The sequence below is a fragment of the Schistocerca gregaria genome, chromosome 3, assembly GCF_023897955.1.
Source record: "Schistocerca gregaria isolate iqSchGreg1 chromosome 3, iqSchGreg1.2, whole genome shotgun sequence".
NCBI lineage: Eukaryota > Metazoa > Arthropoda > Insecta > Orthoptera > Acrididae > Schistocerca > Schistocerca gregaria.
Window position 1 is genome coordinate 855,496,994 of NC_064922.1, and position 12,220 is coordinate 855,509,213.

The 12,220-nt window shown below is 37.8% G+C and overlaps 1 protein-coding gene across 1 annotated transcript in view; it reads left to right on the forward strand.

Moving 5' to 3' along the window:
- The window catches only part of LOC126356050 (purine nucleoside phosphorylase-like), a 104,075-nt gene extending 97,030 nt beyond the window's left edge, over positions 1 to 7,045 (forward strand). Inside the window, exon 6 of the mRNA XM_050006732.1 lies at positions 6,700 to 7,045. Coding sequence (XP_049862689.1) covers positions 6,700 to 6,905 — 206 coding nt within the window. The 3' untranslated portion in view covers positions 6,906 to 7,045. The remainder of the gene's footprint in view (positions 1 to 6,699) is intronic.
- Positions 7,046 to 12,220: the final 5,175 nt, after the last annotated feature.

Consider the following 12,220-nt stretch of genomic DNA (forward strand, 5'->3'; position numbering starts at 1 on the left):
CCATGCCTTATCCTGCCTTTCTCACCAAAATTTTAATCCCTCCTGCTACTCAATAATGAAATCGTGCCCAGATTCACTCTTACTTACAGCCATAGTCAACAACATTCCACTTCATCTGACCCTTCAGTTTACCTCCCCCCCCCCCCCCTCTATGTTTCCCCTCATTAACTGACAGTTGCTTCCTGTAGGTGCTGCAGGGCTACATTATCATACTCTTCATTCCACCTCCATCATGGCATGATTATTTTTGTGCTCCATCAGCATCACTATTATTTCATCAACAACATCATCATTATTTATTGTATTTTATCTACTGTGTAAAACTATATAAAAAGTTTTTAAAATAATGAAATTTCTTCAATTTTGTTACAATTCCTTGGGACCCATCCACCTTACAGCAGCGGTACATGCAAGTGGTAATTATGATGTGCCCACAGTGGACATCTCTCATGACGTCATTCCGTCAGTTATGATGCCACAGTTATGATTCTCTGCAGAAGTCAAAGGGTCAGCACTAACCTTGTGTTTACTATAGGTGACATCATAGATTGTTGTACTGTTGCATAGAGTGAGTGCAGGTTGCCAGATCTTGTAGTACTATCATGAAATGAGTACTGGGATGAGACAGTGGTTCTGTTTTACTACCAAGAAAGATTTTTTAAGGATGATATGTATGTTTATTAACTGCAAGCACCAACTTTTCTTCACAATATACTTTGGCAAAGCCTGTTAGTTGCAGTTTGCAATATCCGGTGACTAATAGTAACATACTATGATAATAACAAAACTTTCTGATTATGTCATATTTTACTACGTGCAGAGACTAATGTGCACCCTATAATGGCCAATCTTGAAATGCCTTCTGACTAACATTACTGCAATCCAGAAGGCCCAAAAGTTGTGGTGCATAATTTTTGTTTGTAACTAGTTGTCATCATTTTATTGACTCTTTTGACTTCCAGAATGAACTAAAAATTAACTTTAAAATGATCATTAAGGTACCAGTAAAGGTTTTCTTCCATGCACATTTTGAGGTGGTGGCAACACACTTTGCATTTAAAATTATTAATCTTGTCTCAACACATTTCATGTGATAAGTAGCTCTCTTCCATGCTAGTGGCCTGTTGTCCCACTCTGTTTCTATCTATAACAGCTAGTAGTATCATTACTCCTTCTGTACCTAAAGCTCCTTCTACATAAAGTGACTCTGTGTCAACTGACAACTTGTGGCAAGTGGGTCTACTATAGTGCCTATGGTGAATTATTTATGTTGTGAGACTCATTTTTGATGAGTGTTCATGTTTGTTTAAAAGTCAGTGCCCAAAACCACATGTATTGTGAGTGATGTGTACTGTATGTTTGGCATCAAAATGGTGATAGTGTAGCCATGAAGGACTGACGTTACGTAATTTGAAATATAGTAACAGCATTAAGGAACTAGCAAAATTCATAGCAGCTGTTCTTCAGAAGTGTAATATGGTAAGTCTGCCACAAGTCAAGAACTCAAACATTATGAAAAATGTCCTCCAAGCAGGTCAAAACATCAACATGTATTTATTCACTTGACAAAATACAGTATGTACTATTCCCCCCCCCCTCCCCCCCATGAACTATGGACCTCGCCGTTGGTGGGGAGGCTTGTGTGCCTCAACGATACAGATAGCCGTACTGTAGGTGTAACCACAATGGAGGGGTAGCTGTCGAGAGGCCAGACAAACATGTGGTTCCTGAAGAGGGGCAGCAGCCTTTTCAGTAGTTGCACAGCAACAGTCTGGATGATTGACTGATCTGGCCTTGTAACACCAACCAAAATGGCCTTGCTGTTCTGATACTGTGAGTGGCTGAAAGCAAGGAGAAACTACAGCCGTAATTTTTCCTGAGGGCATACAGCTTTACTGTATGATTAAATGATGATGGTGTCCTCTTGGGTAAAATATTCCGGAGGTAAAATAGTCCCCCATTCAGATCTCCGGGAGGGGACTACTCAAGAGGATGTTGTTACAGGAGAAAGAAAACTGGCATTCTACGGATCGGAGCGTGGAATGTCAGATCCCTTAACCAGGCAGGTAGGTAAGAAAATTTAAAAAAGGAAATGGATAGGTTAAAGTTAGATATAGTGGGAATTAGTGATGTTCAGTGGCAGGAGGAACAAGACTTTTGGTCAGGTGAATACAGGATTATAAATACGAAATCAAATAGGGGTAATGCAGGAGTAGGTTTAATAATGAATAAAAAAATAGGAGTACGGTTAAGCTACTACAAACAGCATAGTGAATGCATTATTGTGGCCAAGATAGACACCAAGCCCACACCTCCTACAGTAGTACAAGTTTACATGCCAACTAGCTCTGCAGATAACGATGAAATTGATGAAATGTATGATGAGATAAAAGAAATTATTCAGGTAGTGAAGGAAGATGAAAATTTAATAGCCATGGGTGACTGGAATTCGAGAGTAGGAAAAGGGAGAGAAGGAAACATAGTAGGTGAATATGGATTGGGGCTAAGAAATGAAAGAGGAAGGAGCCTGGTAAAATTTTGTGCAGAGCATAACTTAATCATAGCTAATACTTGGTTTAAGAATCATGAAAGAAGGTTGTATACATGGAAGAAACCTGGAGATACTAAAAGGTATCAGATAGATTATATAATGGGAAGACAGAGATTTAGGAACCAGGTTTTAAATTGTATGACATTTCCAGGGGCAGATGTGGACTCTGACCCCAATCTATTGGTTAAATCTGACTTTGGCACAGAAAGGGGTAAATTATGCTGCCACAAAAGTCTTTGGGCACCTACCAAACAGCATCAAAAGCCTGACAGCCAACTAACATTTAAAAATAAATTAAAAGAATTTCTAGATGACAACTCCTTCTACTCATTGGCTGAATTTTTAGATATAAACTAAGTAAAAAAAAAAAAAAAAAAAAAAAAAAAAAAAAAATACTTAATCATTAGTGTCATGCAATATTTTGTGTAATGTAATTTCTTGTACAGACATCTTTTATTAACCTGACACGTTCCACATCATTACGAAGTGTCGTATTCATGATCTATGGAACAAGTATTAATCTAATCTATGAACTGTAGATTGAAACTGAAGAAACTGCAAAAAGGTGGGAATTTAAGGAGATGGGACCTCGATAAACTGAAAGAACCAGAACCAGAGGTTGTACAGAGTTTAAGGGAGAGCATAAGGGAACAATTGACAGAAATGGGGGAAAGAAATACAGTAGAAGAAGAATGGGTAGCTTTGAGGGATGAAATAGTGTAGGCAGCAGAGGATCAAATAGGTAAAGAGATGAGGGCTAGCAGAAACCCTTGGGCAACAGAAGAAATATTGAATTTAATTGATGAAAGGAGAAAAAATAAAAATGCAGTAAATGAAGCAGGCAAAAAGGAATACGAATGTCTCAAAAATAAGATCGACAGGAAGTGCAAAATGGCTAAGCAGGGATGGCTAGAGGACAAATGTAAGGATGCAGAGGCATATATCACTAGAGTTGAGACATTTGTTGTCTACAGGAAAATTAAAGAGACTGTTGAAAAAAGGGAACCACCTGTCTGAATATTAAGAATTTCATATGGTAAACTAGTTCTAAGCATATAAGGGAAAGCAGAATGTTGGAAGGAGTGTATAGGCTGTCTGTACAAGGAAGACATATTTGAGGAGCATATTATGAAAGTGGAAGAGGACGTAGATTAAGATGAAATGGGAGATATGATACTGCGTGAAGAGCTTGACAGAGCACTGAAAGACCTGAGTTGAAACAAGGCCCCCGGTGTAGACAACATTCCATTAGAACTACTGACAGCCTTGGGAGAGCCAGTCCTGACAAAACTCTACCATTTGGTGAGCAAGATGTATGAGACAGGCGAAATACCCTCAGACTTCAAGAAGAATATAAAAATCCCAATCCCAAAGAAATCAGGTGTTGACAGATGTGAAAATTACTGAACTATCAGTTTAATAAATCACAGCTGCAAAATACTAACGCGAATTCTCTACAGATGAATGGAAAAACTGATAGAAGTCAACAATGGGGAAGATCAGTTTGGATTCCGTAGAAATGTAGGAACACGTGAGGCAGTACTGGCCCTACGACGTATCTTAGAAGAAAGATTAAGGAAAGGCAAACCTACGTTTCTACCATTTGTAGACTTAGAGAATACTTTTGACAATGTTGGTGGCAGGGGTAAAATACAGGGAGCGAAAGGCTATTTACAATTTGTACAGAAAGCAGATGGCAGTTATATGAGTTCAGGGGTATGAAAGGGAAGCAGTGGTTGGGAAGGGAGTGAGACAGGGTTGTAGCCTCTCCCCGATGTTATTCAATCTGTACATTGAGCAAGCAATAAAGGAAACAAAAGAAAAGTTTGGAGTAGGTATTAAAATCCATGGAGAAGAAATAAAAACTTTGAGGTTCACCGATGACATTGTAATTCTGTCAGAGACAGCAAAGGACTTGGAAGAGCAGTTGAACAGAATGGACAGTGTCTTGAAAGGAGGATATAAGATGAACATCAACAAAAGCAAAATGAAGATAATGGATTGTAGTCGAATTAATTCGGATGATGCTGAGGGAATTAGATTAGGAAATGAGACACTTCAAGTAGCAAAGGAGTTTTGCTATTTGGGGAGCAAAATAACTGATGATGGTCGAAGTAGAGAGGATATAAAATGTAGACAGGCAATGGCAAGGAAAGAATTTCTGAAGAAGAGAAATTTGTTAACATTGAGTATAGATTTAAATGTCAGGAAGTCGTTTCTGAAAGAATTTGTATGGAGTGTAGCCATGTATGGAAGTGAAACATGGACAATAAATAGTTTAGACAAGAAGATAATAGAAGCTTTTGAAATGTGGTGCTACAGAAGAATGCTGAAGATTAGATGGGTAGATCACATAACTAATGATGAGGTACTGAATAGAATTAGGGAGAAGTGGAGCTTGTGGCACATCTTGACTAGAAGAAGGGATCGGTTGGTAGGACATGTTCTCAGACATCAAGGGATCACCAATTTAGTATTGGAGGGCAGTGTGGAGGGTAAAAGTCGTAGAGGGAGACCAAGAAATGAATACAGTAAGCAGATTCAGAAGGATGTATGCTGCAGTATATACTGGGAGATGAAAAGCTTGCACAGGATAGAGTAGCATGGAGAGCTGCATCAAACCAGTCTCAGGACTGAAGACCACAACAACAACAACATTATACATGCACATACCAAACAATATACTTTTATGTCTTGTTTTATTTCTAAATAGAAAATAACATTCAAAACTGTTTTTGTACTTCACAAAGAAAGATAATAGGAAGATACAATAGCACAAATCTATTACTGTATCATGAGTGAGGTAGTTGTGACAAACTTACCCTCCAATGTCATTAGCATATGATGCCATTGTTGCCTTTTTCTGTGTCTACAGAATCTTCAGCATACTGAGAATTTTAATACTGTACACTCAGCACAACCAACTGCTTACTGATGTCACAGTCCCATGTGGGCATATGACATGCACCCACAAGTAGATCGATTTTGACAAGAAAAGTCTCTTGTGTAAAACTGAATTCGTTCATCACAATCTGTCAGTTTGACTCACCTCTACCAGGGAATGGCTTGGTAATATTGCATAACTGTTTCTCAGAGGTCAGCTTGGTCTGATAAATCAAAATTACTGAAGCTATTTGAATGGTGTGAATGTCTTGGCTGAATGTGCCACGACATGGTAGTCAGTTACTATCACTTGACAATCACCAAGTTTGATAGTGGGCCTAAAAAAATCAATTAAAATAAAGCTTTTATAACAATGCATTGTAAAGAAAATAGCACAAATTAACAGCAGAGTTGCAATGCCCTAAATAAATTATAACATTTGTCTGCACCCAGAGCCTCATGTGCAACGGTAAAAACAGCTAGTATGTTTCTACACAACCCCTGGAGGGATTACACTCCTCAATTATTTGATCTGATTTATTCTTTCCCTTCTTTTATATCTTTTTTGAGTTGGTATCTGTGTGAAGCAAATAGAATCTGTCATTGTTCTACGTCAATACTAAACGGAGAATTTGAGGGACTTTAACAGCTATATCAGTAGGCAGGGAACACAGGCACTAATGAACAAATATTTTGTTAAATGCAGTTATGAAAAGATTCTCAGAAATATTAAGTAAAAACCATATTTATTACTTGTACTGTTTAATCACCCTAATAATGCACTCACAATTTTATATGTTTTCTAACCTGTTTAAGCTCAGTTGCTATAAATATGTTGTGGGCATCCACACATACTCCTGGAGGTACAGACATCAGTGAAGGTATGTTATCATGAAATACACACCTCTAAGGAGTTGTCATGAATTTTGAGTTTTTTTTTACCATTAACACGGTCTTAGGTGATTTAAATATAAACTCTCAGGTGCTCGAAGCAAATTAGCATTATCACTGAATATTATTAAATACTATTACAAAAAACATAAATTGTATATGTGTAATGTCATTTGAACCTTAATTACATGGACACAGCACCTCATTCTTCTGTGATTGCCCCTTTACAGACCATACTGTTTCATGTATTCTTCACACAAATAAACAAATAACATTGTGATGTGATTAGAAATGTCATGATGGAAGTATAGGGCTCATAAAATCTTCCCTTAGTTTTAGTCAGTTAGATATTGGTTCAGTATTTATTTCTGCAGGCATGAGCACAGTGCACGAGGTGGTGACAGCGCGTCACTGTGGGCTGACGGTGTTCGGGATGAGCCTCATCACCAACCGGTGTGCACTCAGCTACGACCAGGAGGATGAGGTGACCCACGAGGCGGTCCTCGAAGTCAGCAACTCCCGCGCCAAACTCCTCCAGCAGCTCATCTGCAGGCTGGTGCCCCTTGTGCTCCAAGAGTAGTGCCGCTACAGCCACTCCACACTTTACATCTTCCATTCCAACTATGTTATTTGTTAATCTAATTATGTTACTGTTGTGATATGCCAGTGTCTTTTATACACAGTATACCAGTGAGTTTATTAAACTACTTTTCATTTTTACTCTCTCACTTCTCAAGTTCCTCCAAAGTTGTCTCCTGTTTTTGCAAGGAATGTTATGTTTTGGATTTTTGTTCAATATTGTCATAACATTGGCTGCCGAGTGTTCATCAGAGACAAATGTAATATATGGAGTGGCCCACTGAAGTATGATAGGACTGTTCCTGTTCCTGCACATGTAAACAATGGGTCAGATAGGGTGAACAGCAAACTGAGACTGTTTCCTGATGATGCTATTGGGTATGGAAAAGTACTGTTGCGAGATTGTAGGAGGGGATTCCGGATGACTTGGACAGAATTTTTATTTGGTGCAATGAATGGCAGCTAATTTTTGAGAAAATTTCTTGTTGAGACGGCAGTTAGCTTTAAATGTAGATGATTATTAGTTGATGTGGTTGGTTAGGAGAAACGTTCCTATAATGCTCAAATATGGCATTAAAACATTCCTGTGATGCTAAAATACAGCATTAAAAGTTCCCCACTTGACCCAATGACACTGATTGTGTATCTATGTCATGAAACATAATTAATAGATGTGGTCAGTAATTAAGACCGTTAGCCAACTACGGTTTATTTGAGGATTTCTCAAAAAGTGTAGCAAAGCTATCAAGTAAACCCCTGTACTGAACCTGTTCATGAGTACTGCTCAAGTGTCCACTGCTCCAATGAAGTTGGATTAAATTAAGTTATCAAAGAAATTCATATGTGTGCTTCCAGATTTGTTACCAGTGTGTTTGATCAACACAAGAGTGTTATAGAAATGCTCCATGAGCTCAGATGGAAATTCTTGCAGGGAGAAGGTGATGCATCTGAAAAATGATGTTCAGGAACCAGTATTTGACACCAAGCGCAGAACTATGCCACCCCTTTGAACGTCCACCTTAGTTAAGAAAAGTTAGGGAGATTAGGGCTTGTACAGAGATATACAGGCAATCAGTTTGTCTCACTCTATTTCTGAGAGGAAACCACTAGCAGTGGTGTGAAGTACATATTGTACAGTGGCTTGTGGAGTATGTATGTAGATGTAGATATTCAAACAAAAAATGAGTCTTCAATCTGCAGAGGAATGCATGTTATTTTGAAACTTACTGTCAGATTAAAACTGTGTGCCTGACTGGACTTGAATGCAGAAGCTTGAAGTTAATGACCCGTTCTTTTACCAATGGAGATATTCAGAGTCTCATATCAGCTTCATAACTTCAATTTTCGGAACTCCATAGAAGATCAACCTGGAAGATATGATATCATGGAGAGCTTTTTCGCCATCTTCTGACTGGTTTGGTACATGTAGCTAAATTATTCTCTTGTACCAACTCTACATCTCAGAGTAGTTATTCAAGCAAACATCTTCAGTATATTGGATGCATTTTAATCTCTTTCTACCCATACAAATTTTGCCCTCTGCAGTTCCCTCTAACACTAGAAGTTATTCGCTGAGGTCTTAACTCCTGCATCTTTCTGTAACCTCACCTCTCAGATGCTTCAGTTCTCATCCTTTCCAGTCCTTGTAACTTATTCACATCCTAAGAGTTATTCTAAGAATGAATTTCTCACTTAGTACTGAGATATGTAGGATCAAGATGTGAAACTGTAACTGTGAGGGTATGATCACAAGGCACACTTGGATAGTTCAGCTGGTAAGCACTTTTGTCACAAAAGGAAAAGTTCCCAGTTCTATGCCAAAAAAAAGTTTTTGTAGAACAATTGAATTCTTCCAGTATCCTACCAAAGAACCAAAGTCTACCGCCTGACTCAGCTACATCTGAACCTATGTGATCATTTTGTTTGATATAGGCCTACTCACAAATTGTTAGACCACAATATTTGTAGGAGTCGCTGGACTCCAAATGTGACACACTGATATTATGTTTCTAACTAATTAATGGAAAATGTCATATAAAGATGTGAAACAATTACTAACAAAGAGATAGAGGGGCTGGCCAGTACTTACCTCAGCTCAGTACAGCCGATAGAAACACAAAAAACAACCGAAAATTTAAGCTCCTAGCTTTCGGAATAAATGTTCCTTCATCAGGGAGGAGAGAGGGGAAAGAAAGGGAAGAAGGGAAAGTGGATTTAGTTACTCACAACCCATGTTATGAAGCAACAGGGAAAGGAAAACAGGGAAGGTAGCAAGGATGGAGGCCTGGTTGTCCAGCGACTCCTACAAATATTGTGGTCTAACAATTTGTGAGTAGGCCTATATCAAACAAAATGATCACATAGGTTCAGATGTAGCTGAGTCAGGTGGTAGACTTTGGTTCTTTGGTAGGATACTGGAAGAATTCAATTGTTCTACAAACATGGATAACCATGCCTCCATCCTTGCTACCTTCCCTGTTTTCCTTTCCCTGTTGCTTCATAACCTGGGTTGTGAGTAACTAAATCCACTTTCCCTTCTTCCCTTTCTTTCCCCTCTCTCCTCCCTGATGAAGGAACATTTATTCCGAAAGCTAGGAGCTTAAATTTTCGGTTGTTTTTTGTGTTTCTATCGGCTGTACTGAGCTGAGGTAAGTACTGGCCAGCCCCTCTATCTCTTTGTTGATATTATGTTTCAACATTGTTGTATTTTTTAAGGACATCATTTTACAACCTGAACATTTAAAGCAAGTTGTTGGTTTTGACTACAAATTGGAATCCTGTCAGGCATTCATTCTTCTCGCCCTACACATACAGTTTAAACATGTAGAAACCCTAAAAAGTGGTACCATGCTAAGTACTTTTTGCCATGCACTTGACAGTAGTTTGCTGAGTATGTATGTAGATGTGCAGTTGACACAATACTTGGGCAGTTTTTATTTGGATAGTATTTGATTATAGATAACTGCATCATTTGAAAATGGGGTTAGTGCCAGGTCGTTAGTATAAAACATGAATAACAAGAGTCCCAACACACTCCCTTTTTTTTTTTTTTTTTTTTTTTTTTTTTTTTTTTTTTTTAAAAAAGGAAGGTACCCATGCCACCACTGCTTTCCTCTATGCACACACACACACACACACACACACACACACACACACACACACACACACACACATGCATGCATGCACACGCATACCACTAACATTGCTATCTTCGAAGTTGCTGTCCCCATAGTCTGCTGAAAAAAATTATTGATTGGTACTGTTTCTTTTCTTACGCCCTCTTGTTCATTTTAAGTTTTGGTATCATTCTGTCAATGGTATCTGATGTTCTACCATATCTGTGCTGCGGTGTTGATTGAACATCAGCCTCTTTCAACCAGACACTATTTGAGACTATCTAGAAATGCAAACATTTTATTCTGACCAATGGCATCTGGTTTAATTTTAGCCAAGTTGGGTTCACTGGCACTAATATGGTTGTGAAACCATGGAAGACATATAATGCTTCTGTGGTTTGCATCTTTTCACGAATTCTAGAAGGTCAGCTTGTTGCACATTCTGCTCAGAGTTATGTTCAACCAGACCACAATTTAATCTTTTGTTCTCACAGTTGATTACTTACAAGGAATAGTGCAGTGCGTTATCCACTATGCCACAAGAACACTATCGAAACCGAAATTTGGTAATGACTGAAGCAGTGATTAAATGCATCAGCATTCATTTCTTCATAGTAATGTACAATTTTATTTTATTGGAAAATAAATATAGCACAGGCTCGAAAGACTTTCACAGAGGGAACATCAACAATGATTTCTTGTTGGCGCAGTTTGTTCCATTTCATGTTATCATCTTTCCACATAATAGATCACATATAACTTATGTTAACCCATGTTTAATAAATACATATTAATTATTTTCTCCAGATTTACTGCTAGAACCTCAGGAAGAAATAATTCTCCCACACCACAGCATCTCCATGTTTCCTTAATACCTCCGTTTCTGAAAGCCTCTTCTACCTGCAGCCAGTTTTTCCTTAAAGAAATGGAAAGGCTAGTCTTTCTGTCCTGGAGCAAACCACTTTCATTATGAGTGAAAAAAACACACAACACTGGTGTAATAGTCTACAATACTAATTATTTGTTTCACACACCAGTTATCGGCTGATACACCTTCATCAGGTGCAAAGATATTAAAATAATAAAAAGAAGTCTGTGGTGTTGTGAAATTTTGTTGGTTCAAAGATTTTAAACTAGTGTATCTACAGAGTATCTCCCTATCCAGAGATGAAAAATGTTAGCATTAGGTTTAGTAATAAAAGAAGAAAGATTATTTCAGTGTGAATGTAAGATTATTTAAAACACGTAAGATAAAATATGTGCCACATTAACTAAAAAGAGCTATACACAAATTACAACAGTTATTAATAGAAGAAAATAAATTGAACAATCAACTTTGGTGGCATGTTCCAAAGGTGTGGTTGAACAAAATAATCTTGTCTTTAATAGATCCTTATTTATAAACAAATAAAATACAAGGGTGATAATAAGCAAGTGAGTGAAGCATCTGTGATTATACCAAGTGAAAGTTTTTTTTAATAAGACAACAGAAATTGAAACAACTGAAATAAAGGAAAATGGGGCATGTGAGTCACAGGGAAAATTTAGATTTTGAGTAATTTATGCAATTAGAAGTGGGAGGTAAGGTTAATTGTGTCTACTCATTTAGTACTAAGCTTGGGCTGATGGATATATGTTTCTTAATTTCCATTATTTCAATACAGTTCATCTTCCTTCCCTTATGGATGTGATGTAATTCTCCATGTTTCATCTTGTAACTATGGCCTTCTTTAAGCAGGTGGTCTGCAAAAGTAGAGCATATTTTTTTAAGTTTCCAGCTTCTGTGATGTTCCTTCAAGTGGGTGCATACTGCCCTGCTAGACTAACCTCTACAGAATTTTTCAACTTATATACTCCTCTCTTTTCCAATGCTGGAGTACTGTCTTTGCCACTGGACAAAACTTGCCCAAATATGTTGTGCACAGAAACAATGTTTTTACATTCCTTGATTTAAGATTTCTAGCTACATCCAGTGAGACTTTTCTTAATTAGGAATTGTGCGTTTTTATTGTGTTAGTGAGGTGGTTACTTCCATTCAAATGAACCATTAAAAGCGTTATATATCAAAAGTGCGACTCTCATGGTGTGAAATATCGATCTTGTTTACAGCTTTCACGACAATAATAACGACAAAAGATGAATGTAATTTAACTTACCTTAATCAAAATCCAGATCTTCATCCTGCATCTTGTGTACGCAG